Below are 27,008 nucleotides of genomic sequence, written 5' to 3'. Positions count from 1 at the left end.
TGCCTTCATAACTGGCTTGATTCTTTGAGAGCTGAATAAATGAATATCTGTGAACCTCACACAACGATGTGACAGAAGTCATACAGAAAAGATTACTTTAAGTTATTACTGCTGAAGGCGTTTCTACAAGTGTTGTGTACTTACTTTTGCACATCACTGTATATTAAAAATTTGGCCTCATTGTTCACTAAAGTTATGCACAATCTAAAAACTCAGTTCCAAAATTCAAAAATTTTCCTTGGATGATATTGCTACAGTTACACCTTCAGAATGACTGAAAGTAACATAATATGATGGCACTGCTTTTTCCTGTGAGGTCACAAACAAATCACTGCAGTGCAGGAGCAAAGCATAAAACATAAAACAATTATTAATAATTATTGTAATGTGTAGTGCCTGTGTGTGGTCAACAGATAATGATTGTTACAACAAGAGTTGATGTTACTCATGTTTTATTGCAAAAATATAGATTTGATAACACACTACAAAAACATCAACACAAACATAATACATGACAGTCTCAAAAACAAACCAATAGCACATCAGTAGCTGAGTATTTTTACTGTGCTTTCAATAAATCACAATGAATTTGTTACTCAGTCGCTTAAAACTGTATGTGTGAACTGATAAAATAATTACATTTGAGCTGGGGACAATTGATTAATCACATACTTGTTTTGTATGTTAACACTTTGTGAAAGCTGCACATCATTTCTAAGATCAAATATGTGATAATCAAATAAATGTACCTATTTTCCACTTCCTGAGAAGTTAAAAACACAAATGCAAGTAGACAGTGCCGTTGGAAACAGTGTTTGTCCCACTGCAAATATGCATTTGAAGAATTGCTTTTTCTCAAAAATGTTACTCAACAGGCAAATGCCGTGGTCTCGAATTACAATTGTAATTTTATTGACTCACATTAGTCTTTAGGAGACATTTTTCCCCCGTCAGTGTGGTTTTCTATATGGCACAAAATACAAATCCTATGCACTTCATCAGCTGTTGCTAAGATGAAGCTGCCCACTAAAGAAGTGGAATAAGTTCAAGCTTATTCCAAACATCTTTTAAACCAAAAATAAGTTGTACAAAGTCTTTGACTTTATTTGCACAGTTGCTCCAAAGTATAAGAAATGCTGAAACGACTAATCAAAAATAGTAGTAATATTAATATTAATAGTAGTAATGGAAGAATGCTAGAACTGTGGGCCCTGATACAATTCAACTCACTTTCAAGGACTCCTAAACCTATTTTCAGTATGTTCACGTCTGACAACCCCCCCCCAAAAAACTTAATCAGTTAGTGCAACCTTTTGTTGTTGTTACATTCCCATGCATTTGTGTATGCAAAAATTAATTTTGCAAATAATGTCAGGTCACATATTGCTTTTGGGTCTTTCATAGAATCCAGTCAAACTGGTATCTACTGGTTTATGCGGTGCTGTAATTTTGGAATAAACCCCCCAAAAACTCATGTATGAGTGCAACAACTTCTAATGGACATTTCTGCCTGGACCAGTGTGACTAACTTAGATTACATCTTCTCAAACTCAAACAACAAAGATGTTACATAAGACCGGTTGTCTTATGTAATTTGACGCAACAATTTTGTCTCCTGCATAAACACTGCATGGCTGACGGAGTTTCAGCTGACAGTTACTGAAGAGTAAAACCACATAAATCTTTAGTATTTGCTGGTTTGTTGTGCTTTCTTTTTTTTTCTTGGCTAAATGTGAGCAAAAGATAAAGTCATGCTATTGGAAAAAGTGCTGAGAATAAAGTATTTGAATTGATGATTTGATAATCTGAGCAGAGCATATAATTAGCTTGACTGTATATTTACTATGGTTTGCAATGCCAAGAAATCAATACCTGTTCTCACACTTTTGGAATTAACAGTGTTGATGCTAAAAAGCTGTCAAGACTGGCTGAGGCCTTGACATCAAGGATTAGTGCTCTGTTGACTTCTTGTTAAAAAGCCAATAATTCACCTTTATTCTAAAAGATGCCTGTCAAACCCTGTGTTTACATCATGAAAGTGTATTGTTGTGCCATACACTCGAAAATATGGTGCTCTACATCAATGATGCTCATATAACTTTGATTTGTATTACAAATATGATTAATTCTTGTGCTTAACTGTAAAAAAATTATGCCATGGTGACCAATGGGAGTGTGAAGGGAACACAGTAATTTTAATAATTAAATAGTAAATAATAAGGATACACTTGCTGACAGTAACATGTCAGTCACCTATCGATATTTTAGTCAAACAAAGGGCAACAGAATTCTCATAAAGTGCAAATTAAATTAGTTCCAACAAGCATATTATCTGACATTCTTCTTATTGCCTGTAGACGTTGTTGGCAAACATGTATAGAAAGTTGAACAGCTGGGGCATAGCATTTTGGCAGGGGAGTAAATAACGGTGCTCAAAAGATGAGAGGCACTTATAAGGGTGTCGTATTCACTAATTTTTCATGCCCCAAGCATAAATTTTAGTTTGAAAATTCCAGTAAGCTGAAAGGGTGGTTGTAAAAAGCCAATAACATGACAACTAGGGAGGGTCAAAACACTGCGAAACCCAAACTAAAAGCAGTATTCGTGAGACTGAGGAAGCCTTATGACTCGCTGGGTCGTAAATAAAAACTGCCCAACACAACTGCTTTTGCTGTACAGTACATGCCTTATATTTTGCACCATGTTACTGATGCCTTCCCCTGCTGAATGAAATACCTGCACAGCCACAATAATCTACATAGGCATGGATGCCAGTTTTACTGCCAAATGTTGCCTGCTGTTAAATGCTTGACATCACTAAATGCATACAGTTCCCCAATAATATGCAACATAGCAACATAGTTTATCAATGTACAAGCCATAGACTAAAGAGGCTATGCAGATATTTATCTTGTACCAGACTTTCACTCTGTTAGAACACTATGACTTTCAGAAACACATAATAATATAGAATATTAACCTGTGACCATTCCCCACTTTACAATCTTTTATGGAAGCAGTCAAGAAGTTTGATCTTGACAGCAGGTGGAAAAGCTTAAATGCCATTACCTAAGAGGGTCCTTACCACCATTAAGGACTTATCCCTTTTACTCATCTTGAACTCTGTGGGGGGTCTGAGTGTTTCAAAGTGAAAGCATGTTCTTTGAAAAAGTGAAATGCCCCTTTAAAACCTTTACATTCTTCTTGTGTGCTTTTCTATACCTTTCATACAATCAGGTGATAACACCTCTTGAACCCCCCCAAAAAAAGAAACCCTACTTCTACAATCTCATTGCATTTCCATCTGTATACCCCAACACTAGCAGTACACTAACTGATACAAATATAAGCATGTTATCTGCAGAGAGCACAGATATAATGTGAGAACGTAGCTTCTCTTTAGGTGAACAATGCAGTGAAAAAAGGTCAAGTTTTAGCAATAAAGCACTGAGTAGCAATCTACGTATAACATACCATACCAAAGAGAAGTAAAGCAAGGGCTTGATCATTGACATCATTGTATATGTTTATACCATACAATACACCAGAAATTCATCAGTCCCTGTTCATAATTCTCATCTACTTCTAGTGTCAACAAAGCTTTTCTTGCTGCTCTCATTTAGGGCCACTGAAAAATATTTCTAGGTCTTGCACCAAAAAAAATGTAAAATGAAACATAATCACCAACAACATAAGATAAATATTTGCTCTTTTGCATACCCTTCTGGGGACCCTTATCTGGGGACAGTTGTGCTGGTTGCCCCCACTCGATAGCGGCCCAGGTCTATGTAGCAGGAATGCCGATTCAGAATATCTGTCACTATTTACTAATGTGTTCTACTCTGAGATGACTGGTCAATATCCACTTGTCCACATGATAGCAGACAGAAGAACAATGCTCCCTGCTTTAAATATATAATACATTATATACATGAAAGACATGTAGGCAAAGCTGCTCAGTAGTCCAAGAGAGAGTATTATTATAAAACACAAACTGTCCACATAACTTTTGCTCTTTTTTCAAACAAGTAGAAATAAATAAACGATTATCAAGTAGATGAATATTGCCTCCTTATTTTCAGCAGTCCTGTTAGAGTGAGGTTTATTGTGGTGTTGCAGACATGCGTGTGAGAGATTCTCCGCGGCATGGTAAACTGAACAGAGTGCTGATGGGTTTCTGCGGTACCTGAAGTTTGTTGGTTCTAAGTGAAGGCTTGATGAAGATCCGAGTGCACTCTTGAGAGAAGGCTGCATTGAAATCCTTGTAGAAGTTCCCTTAAAATCTGAGGAAAATGTTCCATTAGAATACCAGTAAACAGTCTTGTTGGAATCTTTGTGATCCCTTCCATGAGAATCTGAATGGCAGTTCCATTATTACATGAACAAATGTTCCATCAGGATTGAATGAACCTTTGACGAGTGTCAGTTTGTTCCAGTTGTATTCTACTGGAACCACATTTAAACATGAAGTGGAGTTTAATTTGAAAATGCGCGATCGATGAATGGATGTCAAATTAAAAATGTCCAGTTCCAGTGTGGATCCTACCTTAAGGTTATTTGGAATCTGGATGAAAGATTTACTCATAAGCAAATGCTTCTTTTGAATCTCAGCAAAATCTTCTCCTAGACTTTGAAGTGAAGGTTTTTAAGCGATTTCAGTGTTCCATGTGCTGCTTGCCTGCAATCTGAGTGAATATTTCACTAAAATATGTGTGAATTTTTCAGCTAATAGAACAGTTTACAATTAAAATATGCATTGCTTTGTAGTAACTTCACTGTAAGTGAAAGGTCTTACACATAGAGCAAAGCCAGCTGAATAACATACAATCAGTGGCCTCATTCAGAAGCTGGTTTTAAGGACTAGAATGGTTTTATTGCCACATTGTAGCAGTGCTATACATTCACCCAGAAGAACAGCTGTAGAGAGTATATTTAAGTGTAAATCTTCATGTCTTTATTTGTTTGTTTTCACTTCTCTTTTTTAGGCTCTGTAAGAACCATTCTTAAGATCTAGTATTTTAAAACAGCAAAGGTCAAGTATCTATTCTTGTCTTTCATTGCTTTGGAAGATAATTAAGTAAATGACAGTGAATATGAATATGGATGATTAAAATAGATTTTAGCTTCAGTTTTGCACATGAAGATGTGGTAGAAATGGGTAAAAATCAAAACCACAAGCACATCAGCATGTCAAAGCAAATATTGACATTAATTTAAATAATGATAATGGTTCAATATATGGAAATTAATTCAGTGAAACCTGATGGAACGGTAATCTCGATGGAGAAAGTTGCCAAAGAATCAGCAAGTACTTTTTTTGTTCCACGGGGCTCAGCTCACCTGAGACAGGTTGAAAAGGTTCCCTTCGAGCCCAGTGTATAAACTCACATCTGTGATACAGCCAAAAACTTTATGGTTGCTCTCAGAGTTAGATCTGCTGTCTGTGATTTAGGTATCCAAAACAGTGCCAAGAGGATCCCCAGAGTCATATAATTGAATAATTAAAGTAAAACCATTACTTAAGTTCATATTGAGCTCACCATCATCATCCCTCCAAGTAGCACCACTCAGTCCAGTTCAGTTTGGTTTTAGTGCTGCAATATCCAATATTCCCAATGACACCAACGCAAACTCCACACACAGGAACCAACAACATGTGGATCCTCCAGTTTAGATCGGTAGAACACTGGGTATCCTCGTCCACAGAAAGTGCTAAGCCACTCTAGGTCCAGTACATAGTAGGTCCATATATTGTATTTCTGTGTTTGTGTGCGAGTGTACGAGTGTGCATGTGTCTGTATGTTTGTATTTCACATCATATGTTTACAGTAGAGTTGGTGCTGTTCATATGGACCCTCATCTCCTGAATGCTAGTAATAATTTTTTTCTGGTGTCCAGCCAAGTTCACGCCTACTCTTCGCAAATCCCTGAAAAACAGCACACAGAAAACAGGGCACTATATTTAAGCATTCTGCTAACAAATAAGGCAATGCATGAGAAAGTTGTTAAAAATAAGCCTGCATTTTGGATTACTTACATAAATAAATTCATTTTTAATGAATGTGATAACCAGTCTTTTTTGTAAGTTAGAAATTATTGTGTGTTTGGGCTTTTGGATACAAACTGACTAAAGAGATTTTGCTGTTAAACCAATTTCTCAATCGTCCTCGAGTTATATATGACATTTTTACCAATGTTCTGTAGTTATATTATCTTTATATGAACTCTTAGTTCAATGAAGAGAAAAAGCATTTTGAAGTATTTGCACAGACTTGCAATCTTGTAATGCAGTGCTTACCAAATTTATTAGACCCCCTGTAATAAAAATGAGAAAACACAAATATTTTAGAAATCTATCAAAAACATGTTTAAAAAAAAAGTTTTAGGCAAATAACAAACTGAACTCACATTTTTTTTATCCAAATTTGAACCGGCAAACTTTTCTCTGAGAGGTCAGAAATTAACCAAGTCTAAAATTCAAGTGCTGAAAATAAACTTTCCTGTTCAGGAATGCAAGTAAAGAACTGTAATTTGGCTTTACTATAATATGCTTTACACTAAATTTGAAAATGAATGGAAAACAACAATAATTATAGCTTAGCATTAAAAATATAATTTTGATTAAAGAGCTTCTGCATAGAAACATACAAAAATGTGGGTAATTATGAATACCTTTCATTTAGGGCAGCACTGGAATAAAACTTACATTGGGTGATGGTCTAATAAAGTTGTTAAGCACTGTAGATAACCTTCACACCACTTTGTGTGTTCATTAGAGTGTTCATTACATTAAATGGTCTACGGAAAAAACATCTGTGATGCTGTTTAAACCTGGCATTAACATGTCAGCTAACGACATGAGTGAATAGACCCAGTATACACTGACAATGCATTCAAATCAGATCGCTATCAAACAATATGGGATTTGGACTGGGCTCAGTACTGGACCACAGTGTCTTCTGTGTAAGCACAATCTGTAGGTAATTGTTTATGCACTACTGGCGTACTACTCAAGTGTAAACAGACATATATCACCAAGATGTGTTTCAAGCATGTTTGGCATGTTTGACTGGGTTTTTCCTGAAACATGCCAATGAATAGACCTAATCTTGTTTTCTTCTTATAACTTACAACTATAGCAGAATAGGCACATGAAGTGCTTTGCTGCTTCTCACCAGTAAAGAAACAACTGGATACAAATGACAGATATATTAGATTCAATGACAATTGGTCACTGATGTAACTCAAAGATACATTCTAATCCTGTAGATGAACTGACATACTCTGAAGTGTCCACTTGTAAATACCCAGTGGACAGCGATAAAAACCCATGTTAATGCCTTACAAATGATTTATATTAAAACCAGGGGGAATGAAACTAAACCTTAAGGTAGACGTCCTATCACCTATGCATTTATATGTATGTGTGCATGTGCATAAGACTCTTACTCTGATGTCATCTGAGCCACTGTTTCCAGTGAAGAGTAACCTCCTTCCATAAACAGTTCAGTGTAACGTCCCATCTTGATGGAGTCAAGCCACTCTCCTACAGTCTGGCTTCGAGTGCTACAGTTCCCTTCTACGCTGGCATGCTCCACTAACAGGTTGGAAACTCTGGAACGTGGGAAAACAGGTAAAGAGAAAGCAAAATGTTTGAACATGAGTCTTCATGAAGCTATTTATGCACCATTACACAACTGCAAATGTTGTCCACTCAAAAGTCTTTGTCATTTGGCTCACTCTTCATGCTTACAAATAAGGCTCTCTCTTATCAAACAGAAATATTTATGCCAACTAACAACATTCTCCACACTATAACTAGAAGAGGCGTGTGGTGTGAGAAAAGGACAAGCATAGCTTGAGTCATTTTAATCTTGACGCCCGTCATATGTCATTGTATGGCTGTTAGATAAGGTGTTGCTTTATTAAATGCGTTCCGGTGTGTGTGTGTGTGTGTGTGTGTGTGTGTACAAAAAGAAAGAGGAAAACAAAAGATCTACCATTATTTCATTATCTCCGCAAAGAAAATAACATAATGAAGTGTCTGCATAAATGTCTGCTTCAGAGCAATTATTGCCATTTCATACCATTATGTACTAATGCACTGCACATACATGGAGAGGAAATACTAACTGAATGTTCAAATGTTACGACAATCAAAGGACACCCCACTGACTACATTTCAGACTAATGCTTCATTCTAAGAAAATTAAGCCACTTTATTTCTCTGCTCTTTATTGCTAGTGTGCAGCAGCCAAAGACTACATTTTAACTATGCTGCTACACAGGACTTCAGTAAGACTCTATTTACATTTTATCTTGAAAGATGAAGTCTATTAGCTTAGAGTGCTGAGCCTAATTTGCTTAAAAATGAATGTGTAAATGAATACACTTCATTTTTAAGAGCCAAGAAGCAGAAGCATCATCAATAAGTGTTTAGAAATGTTTAACAGAAAGCTAACATCATTTCTTAACAAAGACAATAACACCAGCCATTTAGATGATATCATCTGTATGTGTGTGTGCTTGTGGAATAAACTATAACTAATATATATTTTAAATGGTGTGCAAAGTACAGTGTTACATCCTACCTGTGTGAGGAGTTGACAAGCTTTTTTAACGAGCTGGGGTTCCGGATGAATTTGTCTAGCAGGCAAACAATCTCATCAAACTTGGGACGGTTGCTGCGTTCTCGCTGCCAGCAGTCCATCATAAGATGGTACAGGGCCTCAGGACAGTCCATAGGACCTGGCAACCTATAGCTTTCCTCCACTGCTTTTATTACCTTCAGATAGAGAGATGAAGAAAGACAGGCAGGTTAGCTTTACAAAAGCAAACAAACAAAAAACAAACCTGTGTATAATGTACAAACAGTTATACTGTAAGAGCAAAAGATAAATTTCAATCATCTATGCGAGTAGCATAGCTAAAGGTTGCTTTAACTTCATGATTATTGTCTGATTGTAGAGTTTAGGAAGCAGTTTCTTCCTCCTCCCCTATCATCATCAGTGGAACAGATGTTGGGGTGACGGATGAATCCCTAGGACTACACATAAACAGCTAACTCGACTTGTACAGGAACACAGATATTGTCTTTAAGAAGGGTCCAGAGTTGCCTGTATCTTCTTAGGAGGCTCAGGTCCTGCAATGCCAAATGCCCATGCTGTCTATGTTTTGTTACTCTAAGGTTGGACATATGACTATATGGCAGTGTGTTGGGGCAGCAGGGTGAAAACAGCTGATGTCAGGTGTCTGAAAGGAGGTTGCTAAAGAAACTGCTCAGCATTATGTACAATCCATCCCACTATACATTCCTCTCTGATTGCTCACCACAGCACACACAGGAAAAGGCTCATTGCCCCAAGGTGCAGGCCTGAGCACTACAGCAGATCCTTTCTACCTGTGGCTATTAGATTATCCAACTCCCATCTGTTTTGATAGTTCAAACACTGAAAATACCCCAAAAAGAGCAAAAAAAGCGAAAAAGAACAACTACACATTAACAACATTAACACTCTATAATACTATAATTTTATACCTTCTCATCTGTTCTTTACGAGATGGAAGGATTAGTATTACTACCATAGTATCACTTGTAATTTATTCTCTGTTATCACTTACTGCGTTTGCTGATGGCATTAATATAATTAACACTGTTCCACTTTGTGCCTATGCGCACTCCTGTACTGCTGCTGATACTTTTATTTGTGTTTATATGTCAAACTTTTGTCTTTGTGTCTTTATTTTTAGTAACTGAGATTTAGTTTGCTGTTTTTATGCTCTCAGTTTCTGTTCTTATTGCACTGAGCATGTAAAAGACACAATAATTTCAAAACACCATAATCAGGTTTGTTCAAAAGATTCTGGTATGCTGTCCCCGAGGAAATAAGACTCCAAAGCGACTATAAAATGAAAATCTATAACATGGATATATATTGAAGTATGCAGAGGGTACATCCTGTTTGGTGTATCCTGCAATATTTTTTTAAAGGCAGAACCATGACACACTTCAGCAAGGCAAGATTACTTTCAAATTGAGTTCTCCTGAGCAAGATCCTGAATTCTGATACTTGCTCTCTACCTGACCTTATACTCAAATATCCATGAAGTTAGCAACCCAACACCAATGGCCTGTGTGAATCCAGCAAAATAACACAACATTAACACAACTTTGTTTATTTCACATGCGTCATAACCCCGTTAATCATTTCTGCAAGTAACAGGATGCAGTACTGAATCACAGAAATGTTTTGGTGGGGGAAATTGAATTGGATGAATAATAAATAAACCTTAGCTCCCTCCGTTAGACCCTGCAGTGGAAAGCAGGCTGCAGTTTTCAGCCTAGTTCTGCCAGTGCAAGACACTACAGGGAATTGATTTGTTGAGTTTATGACAGCCTTTACTTGTGTCAAATTCACACAGAAGACAGATGTGATGGCACTCCAATACGCTTGCATGTATTAAAGCGCATGCATATGTACTCTTGCACTCTAGCATAAGAGAGAAGCACAGCAGCAAATCACTGCGTGCTGAGGGGGTAGAAAAACTGACTGGCAGGGAGGAAAGATCAGAGGAAGGGAATGAGAGACGAAGTGGGGGAAGAAAGAGAGGGCGGACAAGACGCAAAAAAGTGCATTTTGTAGAGACAAAAAAAGGGACAAGAGAAAGAAGTGAGAAGGAAGAGGAGACAGTGGGCAACAGAAGGTGATAGCTGAGAGAAAGAGAGTGTGAGAGCCTGCACTTTCTTGTGCAGATCAGAGAAAATCCAGCATAACGCTTTCAATTAAACATCAAACGTCTTCTCCTCTCCTCTCCTTCTCATCCTCCTCTCCTTCCCCTCTCTAGATTCGAGACAGACAGCCTAACAACCAAAAGGAGGGTGGAGTCTGAAGTAGGAGTTGGAGAGGTCACTGGAGGGCTGTGCGTGCATATGTTGCCTGTGTGAGTGGGTGGGTGGGAAATTGATGCATGTGTGTGGTGATGAATCAAGTACTGCAAGCTCACGCATCACCATCTGATACGACTGCAGTTGTAAAATCCAGCAAATACTACATGCGTTACTCACAAGATTAAAGAAAACTAACTTTTCCTTAAAATGTCTTTAAAACTTACGTCTTGATTGGACATCTCCCAGTAGGGCCTCTCTCCGTATGACATCACTTCCCACATGACAATCCCATAACTCCACACATCGCTAGCCGAGGTGAACTTCCTGTATGCAATTGCTTCTGGAGCCGTCCAGCGAATGGGAATCTTTCCGCCCTGTAACAAAATGCAGTGTTTACCAGATGATCCAAACACATTGAAGCATTTAACGGAACCTGGGGCTTGGAAAATAGAACCTCAAATTTTCGTGTGTTGTGCTGCTTTATTATGAAGAAATCTGATATGTTCACATAAATAAATAGACTCGAGCTACGCTTGTCCAGAGCTACAGCAGTAAATACAGCTGCCGTCATTCAACATTTTCATCTTTTGTGTCATGAGGATGGAAACCAAGAACAGACCTTAATTGAGACACTTCTTCCGCATGTGGTCCAATCCAAATTTCCCCTAATGGATACCAATTTAGGAACACATTCATGATACCAAGTTTCACTTTCTTATACAAATTCCCTATCCTAACTGTCGGGGGCCCTGTGATTCCTCTATTTTTTACTCATCTTCATTATCATGCTTTCATTGCAAAGATAAAAAAAAAAGTTCACAGAAAGACTGCTGAGTTCCACAGGAAAGTGTGTTTTCAGCTGATGAGTAGTGAAATTAGCTTGATGCAGTATTGATGAACACAGCAGCAGGATATCTCAAGCTCTGATTATTTGAAGGGTGTGAATTATGTTATTCTCACTGCTCTGTCAGGGAAGGAGACCCAGACAGTGATAGAGAGAGAGAGCAAGAAGAGATGTAGCCTGGCAGTGAGAGGTGAGTGACAGGATATTTGGCACTAAGGCAGCAAGACTCAGTGCTAATTGAGTGTTGCAGAGACTGAGCTGAGTACTAATTGGACCTCCTCCAGCAGGAAGCAGGCCATCTCTGGCTGACAGAACGCCACTCAGCCTGGGATATACAGCTCAATTTAAGGCCTGCTGCTGTTGTCTGTGTGTGTGTGTGTGTCAGTGTGTGTTAGTTAAAGTGTCTAGGTGTGTATTTAGTGGGAAGACTATTCTGTGTGTCAGTTTTTCACTTAATCCAAAGTTTGATAAGGCAGAGTCATGCTCTGACACAACCCATATTAAATGTAAATAACTTTAAAGACAACAGTGTGCTGCCCTCTTCCCTAACACCCACACCGAGGCAGTCAGGTGATTAATTTATTAGTTGATCAAAAGAAAGTTAAGTGAATGCTACTCGCTTGCATGCACCTTTTAAATATCTTTGCTCTGATATAATATTACAGTCTTATGTAATTTAAATTGAACAGACTTTGGGCAGTTAGCCTGACAAACAACTTTAAGATATGTAATAACCACTGGCTTCAGAAATTTGTGCAGCTTTACCCGCGTGGTATATGCAGCCTCCGGATCATCTTCCAGGACTCGGGATAGACCAAAATCAGACACTTTACACACAAGGTTACTGTTGACCAGGATGTTACGAGCCGCTAGATCACGGTGGACATAGCCCATGTCAGACAGGTATCTACATTTGTCAACACAAAGGGAAGAAGGGTTAAACACAAACACTGCACGTTAATGAGTTTGAAAACACAGTGTGTTTGTTGGTTTTCTTTATACCTCATGCCAGATGCAATCCCACGCAGCATACCAACCAGCTGGATTACAGTAAACTGGCCATCATTTTTCTATGTAGAAAGAAGGGACAAAGGTGGAAAGACAATCTTAATATTTTGCTTTGGTATCTTTATCTAAACAATTGAATATAGTGTAAATAAATCGAGTCTATAATGTATCACATACGATGTACCACATATGTATTAACAAAAAATAACACGAATAGAAATGAAGACATAAACAGATGAACCTTAAAAAATGGGGCCTATAGAGAGTTTATAGAGCTGGCCTTATAAAAGCTGCCAGACAGGACAGGATAGTGTAACTCTATATATGTCTGTGAAGGTTCTCAGTCATCCAGGTCATCGCAGTCTAAGGAGCTTGGAAAGAAAAGCGTCTGGAAGTTGCTTGAAGACGTTTCACCTCTCATCCGAGAAGCTTCTTCAGTTCTAGGGTCAAATGGTGGAGAGTCCCAGATTTAAACCCAGTGGGAGTGACCCCCCAAGAGGGACAACTCTATATATGCACCACATAATAATAATAATAAAACATGTGAACATTTCTGACTTTATTTTGATAGGGACAGTGGGAAGAATGGCAGAAGTAAGCACAGGGGGGGATGACATTTAGCAAATGCTACCCAGGCAGCATCTGCACAAATTATTTACCCATGTTGTATCGAACTTTAGCACTTAACTACTGGTCAACCCTGTATATGTTCTGTTGATTTTAAACCGTGTAAACCTGCAGACCTGGGCCAATTACAAGATAATATAAAGAAAGATGGGAAAAGGCTCCTTTTCAACTTCTCCCCCTGGATTTTGTCAATGGCTGTTATGGTGCCACTGCAGCAAATGTTGGGATTACTTTTTCTGTTTTTCTCTAACACCTACCAACCAACAGCACAGGTTGTGGATCGTGAAGCAGGAAGAAAGATTAAAAGCTGAAATATATTCTCCAGTATTGGTTTGGTTGTAGCCACATAATCACTGATCAATACAGATCTGATTAGCCTATTGTGTCAGCAAGGCAAGTCAGCTTATCTAACCCTAATGCTCTAGTTTTATGTGATAATTATAGAGAATATCCATAAGCACTTTACTCTGAAAATACACTTAATTTACATTTATATATTTCTAGTATTTAGCTCTGGAGCTCACCATTTTCCCTCTATAAGTGTCAGTGATGGTCATCCAATCAACTATGCACTTCAAGTCAGACCTCCTGCTCTATGAAATGACCTAAAGCATTAATATTTCCATGAATCCTGCCCAGAGTTCAGTGTCACCCTGCTGCCTTGAATCACATCATGTTTTATGAAATGACTGTCTCCTGTACAGACGCGTGTCTCCCCAAGTAATTCATCTTTCCCCTTCCTCCCTGCAATACCCGACTTAACCTTTCTGGTACTCTCCCAATCTGTATAGAAGAATGATGCTAAATCGGTTGTTCAAGATTTGAGAAAAATGAAGCATGCTTTTTGCCAAAGAAATAATTAATTCAAGCAACAGCATTGGATGACAATATTAGCTTAATTACTAAGTGGTAAGGTATTACCACTTAGTAATTAAGCTAATATTGAAAACTGCATACACAGTGATGGCTTTTTCCCTGGTATGGAAGACTCTTTCACTAGATTTCCTCTTAGCTTTTTCCCCTCTCATTGGTAGGCTCTCATTGTTAGTTTAAGCTTTTGCTCCTTCCAATCCAAATGTAAACTATCAACATTCCCCTCATCCACTCTTCACATTTTGACAGCAGACATGCAGCTCACAGTTTCAACAAATAGTTTTTTCTATCCACTCGCAGCAGAACATCCCACTTACATGTGAAATGAGATGTTAAGCCAAAGATGTGAGTTAGCAGCCTCACAGTACATTGTCCATAGCTGTGACAGCTAATCCAGGACCCAGTCCAGCCTCTGGTTTTCAAATAGCTGTGTCATTTATACTGGCCTCAGTACACCAGCCATCCATGTAATTACTTCTAAGGGTTTTCTGTGCTGCACCGTCTGCTGGTGGCCCATCTTCCCTGCTTCCACTTTGCCATTCAGGTTTATTCCCCATGACACACAGGACAGTCATATCAGCAGTTTTCACTCACCACAGCTCTGTAACACACACTTATCTGTATTTTTTGTCTCACAGCATCCCCCTTTTCCATGCAGCCAAAATGAGATCATTCCCTTCAGATGAGATTTCTGATTGTTCCTGTCTGCAATGCCTTTCAAGCAAGTAAACCGACACCTCAAACCAGAAGCATTTTACTCTCCCCTTTCCTCCGTTGTTGTTGTTTTTTTGTTTTTAAAAAAACACTTTAACTCTCTTCAGTGCTGAATCCTGATTGAATCTTATGTATTTCATCTCTTCATTAGCAAGACTCTTGAAGAAATTTATAGTTTTTCTCATGCAGGAATTAGACTTGTCTACTACCTGAGCGTTGTGCCACTGTAGGCAGTGAACAGACTGTTAAGTGGTCTGAAGAGGGAATATTTATTTCAGCCTGCCTCTTCATTAAATTCCACATTCTACTCGCGATGAAGGCAGTACTTTCATTTACGCAGGAAAGGCATTATTCCAACTCTGAAGGCTTAGTGACTTTATATATTCTGGTGAGGTGATCTGTGTCATAGTAAAGGTGAGAAAGCATTTCAATATTTAAATGTGCCTTAAATCTGCCCCATGCAGATGAACTCAGATTCTCTGATTATTCACTACTATTTTGTGTTTCTCATCATGTTATCTTCCTTCCTTGACCTTATCAATGCAGCTGGCCTCTCCAATTGTCTAACCAGGGTCTCCTAACTGTCTCTCATTCTGATTTTAAAACCAGCTGACCGTGCTTTTGAGGTTGTTGCACCCAAACTGTGAAACAGACTTCCTCGGTCAGTCAGGTCAGGCGACTCTTATTTGTTTAAAATGACTAATGAAAACTGTGTATAGGTTAGCGTTCCTTTAATTTTACCCTTTAATTTTTTGCCATAATTTGCGAATTTTTGCATGTATGTTGAAATGAAATCCTGACCGTATGCCTGTGTCTGCATGTTTGAACATGTATACTTATCTTCAATTTGTGGCTTTTATTTGAACTGTGAAGCGCTTTTTAACTCTATGTTTTGAAAAGTGCTATACAAAATACATTACTATTAGTAGGAAATATTACTTTCATCGCCTGAACACATCTGTATCTGTTTTCTGCTTAAAAGCTGTTATAAAACCTGCTTTAACTGCCATCTTTCTGTTATGAACCACTGTTGTCTCAATGTGTGCACCACTGTCTGTTTCCAGCATCCTTCAGTCCATTGAGATGTTACAGACAACACTAAAACTGAGATGATATAATTTCTTGTTAATGAAGCTACGAATTCTGCTTAAAAAACTTTTTGGAGATTTTTGGAGAATCAGAGTGGGTTTGTATTTTATCCAGGGTCGTTTTTTAAGTATTTCTTCCCTCAGACCCTTCTCCTGTATAGTTTACCTTGAGAAAAGTGTCCAATGAGCCATTCTCCATGTATTCTGTGATGATCATCACCGGCTTGCCTGAGAAGAAGAAAAAACAAAATCAACAATAAAATACTTCACATTAATAAGCAAATATTTTGAAATCATAGTTTTGACATAAGATTTTGTTTTTACCATTTATCTAGATAGCAACACAAAATAAAATATCCTCTAATGATCTAATTCCAAAGTTTATATTATATACAAACAAAACAAAAAAATAGAATAAGGACATATCATGTGTGCCAATTTTTGCTTGAAATATGGCTTACTTCTCAGTTAAAATAATCAATTCTTTATCTGACTTTGTGCATGCAATTTTCCAAAATTTAAACTGAGATGTAAACATTTGTACGCATGAGAACAACCCTTAACAGCAACTTATACGGTGGCCCTGAGAGGCCAAACGGACTGCAGAAAACACCAGCAATAAGAAAAACACTGCAAAAGCACACAAAACACAATGGAAATAGAAAAAATGAAAACGGAAACTGGAAAAAAGAAAACACAAATAGAAAAAAACAAAAACAGAAATAGGAAAAAACTGATTTCCAAAAGCGCAAGGGAAGTGTTTCTGGGGAGACAATAATCTGATGGACCAGGTGCAGGAACCAAAATATGCTAAGAATTGTGCTGGGAGACACTTAAAAGAAGTGGAGGATCTATCGGTTTTGTGAGGAAAGAAAAGATGAGAGGTAAGTGTGTTAGCCTAACTATTAGCCTAAAAATCCATCATTAGTATTATATGAATCATGAGATTAAAACACACACTCTGTCTCCCCAGAAACACTTCCCTTGTGCTTTTGGAAATCTGTTTTCTCCTATTTCCATTTTCGTTTTTCCTTTTCTGTTTTTTTCCCCTATCTCCGTTGTGTTTTGTGTGCTTTTGCATCATTTTTCTTATTGCTGGTGTTTTCTTAAGTTGCCTGTTTGGCTTCTCGGGGCCACCATAAACTTAGCAGCTAGATCAACACTCAGTTATGCAAAAAAGAAAAAAGAAGAAGAAAGAAATATGTTAATCTTCATGAAGGTAAAACAGATTATAGGGTTGAAATTGAATTGTCAGCTTTCCAGTTGCTTTCAAAAGTTAATATATTAGATACTGTTGAACTTGACAAGCAGACTATGACATTAACTAAGTGTAAGTCAGAAAAAAAGTTGAAAAGGAAAACCTGTTAAACTACAGGACTGATTAAGTACAGCATGCAAGTTTAAAATGACATAGCAAGGCTTAAGATTCCTATATATCTACACCAAACAACTGCTGTGAGTTTTACTTACATTGTGACATCCAATATGTGCTAGATCCTACAGGATGCAGTTTCACACAAAACACAGTGTATTAAACTTAAATAGTGATACACATGCTGATAACTCACTCTTAGTAACCACACCCTCCAGACGGATGATGTTTGGGTGGTTAAACTGGCCCATGATTGACGCCTCCCAAAGAAAGTCACGTCTTTGCTGCTCTGTGTAGCCTGCTTTCAAGGTCTTAATGGCAACCTGGATCTCTCGTTTCCCGGGCAGCCTCAGCGGTCCACTGCACACTTCACCAAATTCCCCTGAGGGAAAAAAAGGTAGACATTAAGAGTGGCATCAACATTTCAGTTAAACCTGACCTGTAAAAACTATTATGAAATGGCAAATCAACCTTGAAGATAGATTTTCTTTAAGTAAAGCTGAAATTTTGTGCCTGACACACTGTGTTTGTACAGCTTATATTCTTTACTTTAAGGGGCCAATCTTGAAATTGGCTAAAGCGCTTGAAGCTAATAAATGTGGTCAGTCAAAATTTTTGTCAGTGGAAACATTATTTATGTCTGTGCACAATGTTGCTTTTAAGCACACTCTTAACTTATGCAAGCTTATGCAATTATGAATGTGACAGGTTTATGAAGGTTGTAGAAAATACGATACACTGCAGTAGTGTTAATGAGAAAATGTTTCAACACTACAGAAGGCAGAATTAGGCTCGAGTCATTATGCTATTAGTCTATGTGTTTTAATAAGGCATTTTGTGACGTTAAGCTGTTTCAGGGCACCGATTAAACAGGTTTACCTTTGTGGTTCTGAATTAAGGATAACACAGACAGGCTTAAACTGATGCTCCAAATATGAAACAGTGGATCTCCAAGGTGTACACACACAGATGCAGACATTATTTTTTACCCACCAGCACCAATGATCCTTTCAATGGAGATGTATGAAACGTCAATCTCCTGGGCAAATTCATGCACTGCCTGGTTGGGATCTTCATAGGTGAGGGGATCGATATAAGTACGCACCCCTGGAAATTTTACTGCAGAAGCACACACACAGAGCAACATTATTATTTGAGTACAATAGATTCATACGCCTAAAAAAAAGATACATGTATTAATTAGTGCCATTAATTATTCCCAGAAGACAACCATCTTTTCATCCATCCTGCAAATTTGGCATGCAGATAATAAACGCTAATTTTAAACATTTTATTTCACAGTCCAAATCAATATAACACTATCCCACATGGTATTATTTTCCTGACTACTCTGGAGTTGATATACCAATCACAGTTGGCTTTGATTCCATACCAAAAGATGGATAGAGGGTGTCATGCCAAAAATGTGGACAAATATATTAAGCTGTCACAATCTATAAGTCATCATAGCTCTATGTGTTGTCTGCCAACTGTGTGTTTGCTGGTAGCTATGAGCCTGGTTTGTGGCAGTGCCATTCAGTGAATAGCTACTCTAGCAAAACACTGTCAACTGTACTTATAGTACGCACATGCCAAAGGAGATAGCATGACATGACCGCTGTGTGAACCCTGTACTGTACATGTACTGTAAACTTTGGATGAACTTAAGCCCACATACATAGACACATACAGAACGAGTCTGGGCTTTAACCTACTGTGGCCATTGTGGAAGTGCATCTTTTCCTCTTCGGGATCTTGCTTTGCTTTGCTATAGCCACAGCGCCTAAGGAAGAAGTGATCCAAAAACATTAGTGTCAGTGTCATGTCAAAGTGCTGTTAAATACACACATGTAAAGTCAGCGACTAAGCAATGTTGTCAAATGATACTTGTCTCAATGACACATACACTGAGGGGGAATAACTAAATCTGATGATATTTCTCAGAATGGGACTTTTATTTTGAAATAGCGCAAGTATTTTAACATTTATCACCGTCTCCAAGGTAGACTGAATGAATTCCGGCATTAATGCAGTTTGAGATGAAGGCAGTAAAAAAGAAATGATCCCTGTGGTTTCCTCTCAAAGTGATATCATTTGGCAACTATTTCCTAGTACAAACTAGTACAAAAACACAGGAAAATATACTTTTTGAATAGTGATCTCACAAAATAGCCCAAGCAAAGAAAAGCAAACCCTGCCACCTCCCCCAAGAATCTAAGTGCAAAATAAGCTTTATATTTTCTCACTGAATCTGCTAACCCATCTTTTAAGGTTTTCAAAAATATTGCTGAAAAGAAAAGATGTCAGCAAAGGAATGCAGTTTCCACAAAATATCAATAACCAAGAAAGCCCTTCTCGACATATCAACTCTGACTTTTGCAACAGGAAAAAGAGATCTGTCACTTTTTAAGAAAGGCCAGACTGAAAACAGAACTTTTGAAGCCGCAAGGCTTATGTTTATGTCTATATCATATTCTTTTCCATTATGTCTGTGTAAGCCTGGTGGATTAAACCGACATTGATTTGTATGTTTGTGTGTTTGTGCTTAAAACGCTTCTATAAGTCAATATTTTTACAACTGGCATCAGAGATAATCACAGATAACCCAGATTAAACATGTGTAATGAATTTAAACTTGATCCTATATGCAAACACAAAAACACACCACGCAACAAACAGATACAGAGTAACTAATTAAAATATCTGCAATGTAAATTTACTGTTTTATTTTAGTCATTTGTCAAACAAGTATTTTTGATGGTAGAATTTTTCCTATCTTTTAGTTCTTGAAGACAGATGAAGACACGCACACACACACAGCGGGGCCATGTCCAAGTCTTTCCCATCGGACCTCTCTGTAGGGTAACCAAGCTTGGCTAGAGGGGTTTGTATGGGCAGCTGGAGAGGGTTGACTCTGTGTGTCTGTATTTGTGCGTGTGCGTGTTTTGTGTGTCTGCCTGGAGGGTGTTTAGTTTGCTGGATTTGTTGAGTCAAGGGGTTTGAGCATGCCCTCCAACTTCATGCATGTGTTTGCGTGTGTGCATACATGTGTGTTAACCCATGCATACACCAGTGCGTATGTGCTAGGCTCCACACATGTGTTCTGTGCACGCGTGTGTAGTCTGGAGAGTCATGTATGAGTGGGTGTGTGGGAGATGCATTGGTGGGAGGGGGTTGTGGTGCTTGTGCCCTAAATCCATCGTTGGAAAATTTGGCATTCTTCCATCTCTCCTCCCCCACACACAAAACCCCGGAATGATCCGCAATCCTCATCTCTGTTCGGCTAAACCAGAAATCAACTCTGTATCGTTCTGATTTGTTTCTGAATTCTTTCCAACATCATAATTTTATGTTCAACATTAAATACAGTTTTTTAAAATTGTGCATTTACCAAACCTAAACTGTTTAAATGATGACCTAATACTGAAGGAGAGAAGAAAATTTCGTAAATGAAGCAACAATATGCATCTGGGAGAAAAACGAACATGTATTTTCATTCTTAGAAAACCTCAAAATATAGTAGAGAAACTGAAATGTGAGCTTTGACTTAACTACCCTGAAGAAACAGAGGAATACACGAGTTCTAACGATTTTTTTACTCTGGCTTTGACTATTTTCTCTACTGTCTATTATCACTCCGTCTGCAGTTTTGTGTCTGCACGTGGGGAACATTCTTTCATAATTAAAAAAATTTGACTTTACTGATAAAGTGAAGGTCATATGCACATGGGGGCATGCGAATGTGACAGACTTGTAGACTGAAAAATGGTAAATGCTTATGAGCAAGGTTGTGCTACCAGATGTGAGGAAAATCCACTTGACTGATATGAATCCAGCCTGTAGTTATAACCTAAAAAGCAACCCTTAATCCTGACCTATCACAAAAGTCTTACTTCAAGCTATGTGTCTAATCCCATAATGCTGCTCAACCACAGAGAAATATCTGGGACAGAAACGAGATTTACTCAGCATAAGGTCAGAAATGGATAAAGTGATGAGGGACCATTATTGAACTAACGTACAATATTGTACATAAAATAAACAGAGAAGAATATGCACTATTATCTGCTTTATTTTATTTTTTTTTAAATAAGGAGAAAATAAGAAAAAATTGTCTTTGACCTCTTGGACCTCTTTTTTTCTTCTTCCATTGAACATTTCAAATTCTTAAACTGCACTTTCATAGTCCAGTAACAACAAACTTAACCTCAGCATTAAACTTCTCCATCTAGGGCTTAGCGCAGTGGAACATCTGCCTACATTTGACCCAATCCCATAAGCTTCCTGTACCATTCCAACCCTTTGCATGTCCTTCTTCACTAGATCCATCAAATCTCTCTGTGGTCTTCCTTTTCCCCCTGCTTGGGAGCTCCATATTCAGCATCCTTCGCCTAATATCCACTATCCTTCCTCCTCACGTTCAGGCGATCTCAGCCTTGCTTCTCTAACTTTGTCTCCAAACTGCTCAATCTAAGCTGTCCCTTAAAATTAAAATGAAATGAAAGATCATACCTATGCTTCTTCATGAAAGAAGCAAAAATGTGAATGAAACATACAATCCAATTGGCATCTGGAGAAAATGTCCTAGAAAATGTCCAAGCCTCATCTTCTGAACCCAACTCAGGGCTCAAACACATGAAAACATGCATAATGTACGTAAACATACTTATTTATTCCTGATATCACAATTAATTACTGACATGTGACTTTCCCGTCTAATCAACAACAGCTGGTAATAAGTTAACACCATGCCAGATAATTTTAGGCTCGAGTGTCAAAAATATCACACTTTCATGCTGATAAACAGTTTGATTGCCTTCTCACATTTTATTCAACAATGTTTGAGCCACTCCAAAACAGTTTTACTAATGCCACTGACAGGAGCCAACACCGTCAAAAACAACAGCACTTGCCACCAGAAAAGTTCAGGATATCCTCAACAACTCAACACAATATCCCTGTCATCAGACAACAGCGAGCTTCGCTGACTCATCAACTGCTGTCGGACTCCTATCCCTAAATTTTACAGCCACCTCAAGTCCAGAGCTGTTTGTCCTACAGTGACCACCGTAGTTAGGATTATGCAGGTAAATTGGGAAGAAAACAGAACTCCGTTGACTGCAATCTACTGACATCTACTGGTTAGATTTTACAGACCGTAACTTTAATTCAATATTTCCAGTAACAGGAACATTATTAAAAGTAACACAGTAGCACTCTCATGCTAATATTTTGTATTTGTTTTTATTGCCATGTGCATGTGCGTGTATATTGGTGATATACACGCACATGCACATGGATATACTTTTATATCATATTTTCTTTTGCAGGTATATAGGTTATGCCTTACCGCCCACTGAGCAGGAATCCAGCAACCACTGCCAGCAGGACCAGAGCCAGTGTGATGGCCACCGCTACTATCGAAGCTTGAGCACGCTCACTAGTAGCAGTTACTGCCAAAGACAAGACATGGGATTACACACAGTACACAAACACAAAACCACACCTGGCATCTGTTGTTGATACAGCCCCAGAACACAGGTGGGAGTTGTGTACAAGTTAAACTTCATTGTATTGTCATTCTCTCCTTCTCTTTGGTGTACTCACAGTAAGGGCTGGTCTGGAATTCAAAGCGCCGGCTAAATGCACCATAGCCTGCTGAGGTCCTGGCTCGTACCTGTAATGCATCATATCATTCATGCACCATACTTCAATTTAATTCATTTGGATTTGCTTGATCTTAGGCAATACTGACAAACTATTTTGTCATTGCTACATATTTAAATATTTTTTCCTTCCCTTTTGTCATCCAGTTCCATTATCATTCTCTTAATTTGTGAAACCCATTTCTGACCTGGAAGATGTAAGCTGAAGAGGGCTTCAGGCCTTCCACCACCATTTCAGTATCCTTGGATTTTATTATTGTGTAACTGGAGTCCTGTTCCTTTAGTTGAAGAAAGAGAATGTTAGCTTAATTTATTCATGTGTTCTACTAACATTTTTGTACTTTTGATTGTCAAAAATGTGTTGCCCCAATAATTGTATTGCCAAATTGTATGCATATAGCTTATTGCTGCTTTCTCTCCGCAGCTACCTGTGGTATATGCGAGCATGAGTGTGTCTAAATGCCTGTGTGTAGGGATCACTTTTCCAACTGTAACCACATCAGGTTTTAACTCAGCTAAATGCTGCCTCCATTAGCCAGATGCCATTAGCTCACCACTGACCACAAACCCTACCCTGCTCTCCAATGTACCTTTATTGTGACCTTAGAAAAGAAGACATCAGAGGATTACAGGCAGAAAAGAGGAAGGGCACAGGAACAATGATCTGCACAGAAGCATCAAATTGCTGTCCCTACTTAAGTCCAACTTAACAAAAAAGGGGGGAAAAAAAGCTATTATGCTGTTACAAAGACTTTTGAAGTCAAAGTTTTCTCACTGGACCCGGCTTAAAACACAATTTCAGTAAGATACACACATCTGTAGCTGTAACAAATTAGGTGTGTTATACAGGGCAAAGGGGAAGTGCTGCTAGAGGTTGTTCAAGCATGGTCAGTTTCTTATATATGGTCAGTTTCTTATATATATATATATATATATATATATATATATATATATATATATATATATATACTCTTAAAAAAGGCCAGATACAACCAGTGTCACTAGCTATGTACTTTGAAAATGACATTTATCAACAGAAATGTTTATATGATGTGTGTGTGTCTGTGGACTAAAGTCAATATGATATCTATTGTACAACTAAAAGCAAAAGCTTGAACAAGAATAGCCCTACAAATGAGTTTTCTGTTGTATAGTACATTTAATTTCATAGTACATATTGTTCAAAACTGTATACATTAAAACACTAAACTGGAAAACCAGTGCTTTTAAAACTGAAACCTCTACTGTACGAGAGGTTCAGGGAGGTACTAGGAAAACACAGCTGGCCCAAGGGCAGTAGACAAAGGTACACAGCTTTGTGAAAAGATTTTTACCTTTTCAAAATACTTGATCTCATACTCTAGGATGATGCCGTTGGGACGATCAGGCTCTGCCCAAGAAAGGGCAATGCTGCTCTTCCCTGTATGACCTTTCCTCACCACACTCACAGGGGACGGTGCTGCAGAAACAAAGATTCAAAGAAAATAGTACGGTTTGAAGTATCAACATAAATAGCACAATCCAGCAGTTAAATATGATGCAACCCATTGCACTTCTCACTGCATTTCACATTATTAAAACTAAATAACACAGGCATAAAACTCTAATAAACCGTGGCACAAAGGCACGTGGCAAAGTGTGCCAATGTTGTAAAATCTGCTGGATCCCATCAGCATTCACAAGACATCATTCTTTTGAGGACACCTCATCCATTGATGTTTACATGCACATAACTAATTGTCATGCATGCTGTGATTGCTGTAAATCATGAAAAATTTAACTGTAGATTAAAAAACCTAAAGAGGATTTTAAATTTGGCGACAATAGGAAGAGGTTTTTCATGTAACAACTTACACAGTAACGGATATCTATCTTTGCTGTTTGGTGATTTCTTTCAAAGACATAATTTGCCATGTTTTTTCTTATGAGTTTCATGTTTGGAATTTAGGCTCCTCTCTGAGGTTGTTTGCTTTTGTCTGTCAAGCTCCAGCTCAAAAAATGTTATTTTTGGTTACCAAGCAGCTCTGCCTCAGAAGCATGTTTGCAATTTGGCAACAAGGTGCACCTGTGTCTAATTAAACCATCCCTTTATGTCTTGCTGCTGGCTGAGCATGTGCTGCCAGAGAAGCATATGAATTCAACTGTTTAAGTCTTCACATTTGAGTGTCTAGTGTACCAAATTTGGCACACATTAAAGGTTACGAAATACACTGTAAAACTCTTCTAATGTAGAATCAACACAAACAACAAAATAACGACATAAATGTGTCACTTTTATGCACAAGATATTTGTGTATTTCGTTCTTTTCTTTGTATTTCTTTAAAGCTTATATTTTCATTTATGTCTTTTTTCTGTCATTTATCCTTTCAGTTTTGAAGTGAGCTTTGTTCTGCAAGTTTACATCAATTGCAAAGCCATCCTGGTGTAACCTGATCTATTGGTTCATCTCTCAGAGGGACAATTGGAGAGTCTCTGACACATAAAGAGCTTTTAACTAGGCAAAATGCTCCCTCAGGCAACATCCCTATAGCCTGTGTGTGTGTGAATGTTGATGCGCGTGGATGTGCATGTGAATGTGTGGCTACTGCAAATGCTAAACACCGTTTAGGTTTCAATGGCCTCAGCAGAAGTCCACAGAGAATAAATCATCGCTACAAACACAGTAACTGTATCTTGAGTGGATGGTTGCACAGAAGTGTTATCTGGAATATCTTAAAAGCCTGAAACCAGAGACCGAAACTCACACACATACACACACTCAATGCTTAAATGGTATAAAGCCTGGATTCAATGATGAGAGAGAGGGTTTATTTTCCCAGCAGCTTTATGGGTAACAATACACCAAAATCTAAGTTTACACCCTCCAAAAATGGATGCAGTTTTCCATTCTATATTTAATCAAATGTTTTGAAAAGGATTTGTAAAGAGGGTACAGCCTTTTACCAAAGCTAGTGATTTTTAGGGTTATATAAATCATTCTTAGATTTGAAGTAGGGATTTTGTCTCAAAATTGTCATCAAAAATGTTGTCAAACATTATTTTTCACAAAGAAACAATAAGGACACTAATTATAGAGGTTACGTTCCTTTAATGCCTTTAAAATCTTTATTTATCATCATAATCCATCCATCCTTCCATTTTCTTCCACTTATCTGTGGCAGGGTCGTGGTGGAAGCAGCCTCAGCAGAGAAGCCCAGACCTCCCTCTCTTTAGCCACCTCCTCCAGCTTGTCTGGGGGAACACCAAGACGTTCCCAGGCCAGCTGAGAGATATAATCTCTCCAGCATTTCCTGGGTCTGCCCCGGGGCCTACTCCCAGCGGGACATGCCTGGAACACCATACCCAGGAGGCATCTAGGAGACATCCTTGTCAGAAACCCGTTCCTCCCAATCACGCCACTCCAGGTCTCACTGTCATTGCCCACATGAGCTTTGAAGTCTCCCAATAAGGCGACAGAGTCCACAGGGGGAGTACCCTCAAGTACCCCACCGAGGGACTCCAAGATGGCTGGGTACTCTGTATTGTCCTTTGGCACATAAGTGGCTCATCCGGGTGGTGAGCCTACAAGAGGGTGGACCCATGTCTCTTTTTCGGGTTGTACCTCGCCGCGCCCCATGGACTAAGGCCCAGGCACCAGGCACTCACCGTTGGGCACCCTTAATGGACCTGGCTCCAGGGCTCCAGGGCAGGCCTCGGTAACCCTATCCCAGCCAGGGTGAACTGTTTCCTAGATCTTTCAATCATAGGGATTTTTGAATGACTCTTTTTCTGGTCCCTCACCCAGGACTAATTTCCCATGGGAGAGCCTACCAGGGGATGAAAGCCCCTTGTCAACATAGCCCCTGAGATTACTGGGACACACAAATGCCTCCACCACGACAAGGTTGCAAACTCGTAATTCTTAAAAAATAATTTTTCTGTCAATTT

General features: G+C 38.4%; 1 protein-coding gene across 4 annotated transcripts in view; it reads right to left on the bottom strand.

Annotated features, from left to right (window-relative positions):
* Positions 1-450: 450 nt before the first annotated feature.
* Positions 451-27,008, bottom strand: part of epha5 (EPH receptor A5) — a 63,736-nt gene continuing 37,178 nt past the window's right edge. For 2 of the 4 annotated variants that reach the window (XM_082540232.1, XM_082540235.1), the window contains 14 exons: positions 24,415-24,539; positions 23,269-23,358; positions 23,022-23,091; positions 22,765-22,867; positions 19,130-19,197; positions 18,408-18,533; positions 17,611-17,796; positions 16,209-16,270; positions 12,735-12,802; positions 12,498-12,639; positions 11,113-11,262; positions 8,592-8,785; positions 7,450-7,614; positions 4,849-5,927 (listed from right to left, as the gene is read on the bottom strand). In XM_082540232.1, the coding sequence (XP_082396358.1) occupies positions 5,816-5,927; positions 7,450-7,614; positions 8,592-8,785; positions 11,113-11,262; positions 12,498-12,639; positions 12,735-12,802; positions 16,209-16,270; positions 17,611-17,796; positions 18,408-18,533; positions 19,130-19,197; positions 22,765-22,867; positions 23,022-23,091; positions 23,269-23,358; positions 24,415-24,539 (1,661 nt within the window). In that variant the 3' untranslated portion in view covers positions 4,849-5,815. Of the gene's footprint in view, positions 4,284-4,848; positions 5,928-6,298; positions 6,316-7,449; positions 7,615-8,591; positions 8,786-11,112; positions 11,263-12,497; positions 12,640-12,734; positions 12,803-16,208; positions 16,271-17,610; positions 17,797-18,407; positions 18,534-19,129; positions 19,198-22,764; positions 22,868-23,021; positions 23,092-23,268; positions 23,359-24,414; positions 24,540-27,008 lie in introns of those variants that run through there. The other 2 variants (XM_082540233.1, XM_082540234.1) reach the window with 2 other exon arrangements.

The sequence above is a fragment of the Aulonocara stuartgranti genome, assembly GCF_965226115.1.
Source record: "Aulonocara stuartgranti genome assembly, chromosome: 7".
Lineage (NCBI taxonomy): Eukaryota > Metazoa > Chordata > Actinopteri > Cichliformes > Cichlidae > Aulonocara > Aulonocara stuartgranti.
Note: the sequence above shows the minus strand (reverse complement) of the source record. Positions and strands in the feature narration are given on the sequence as shown.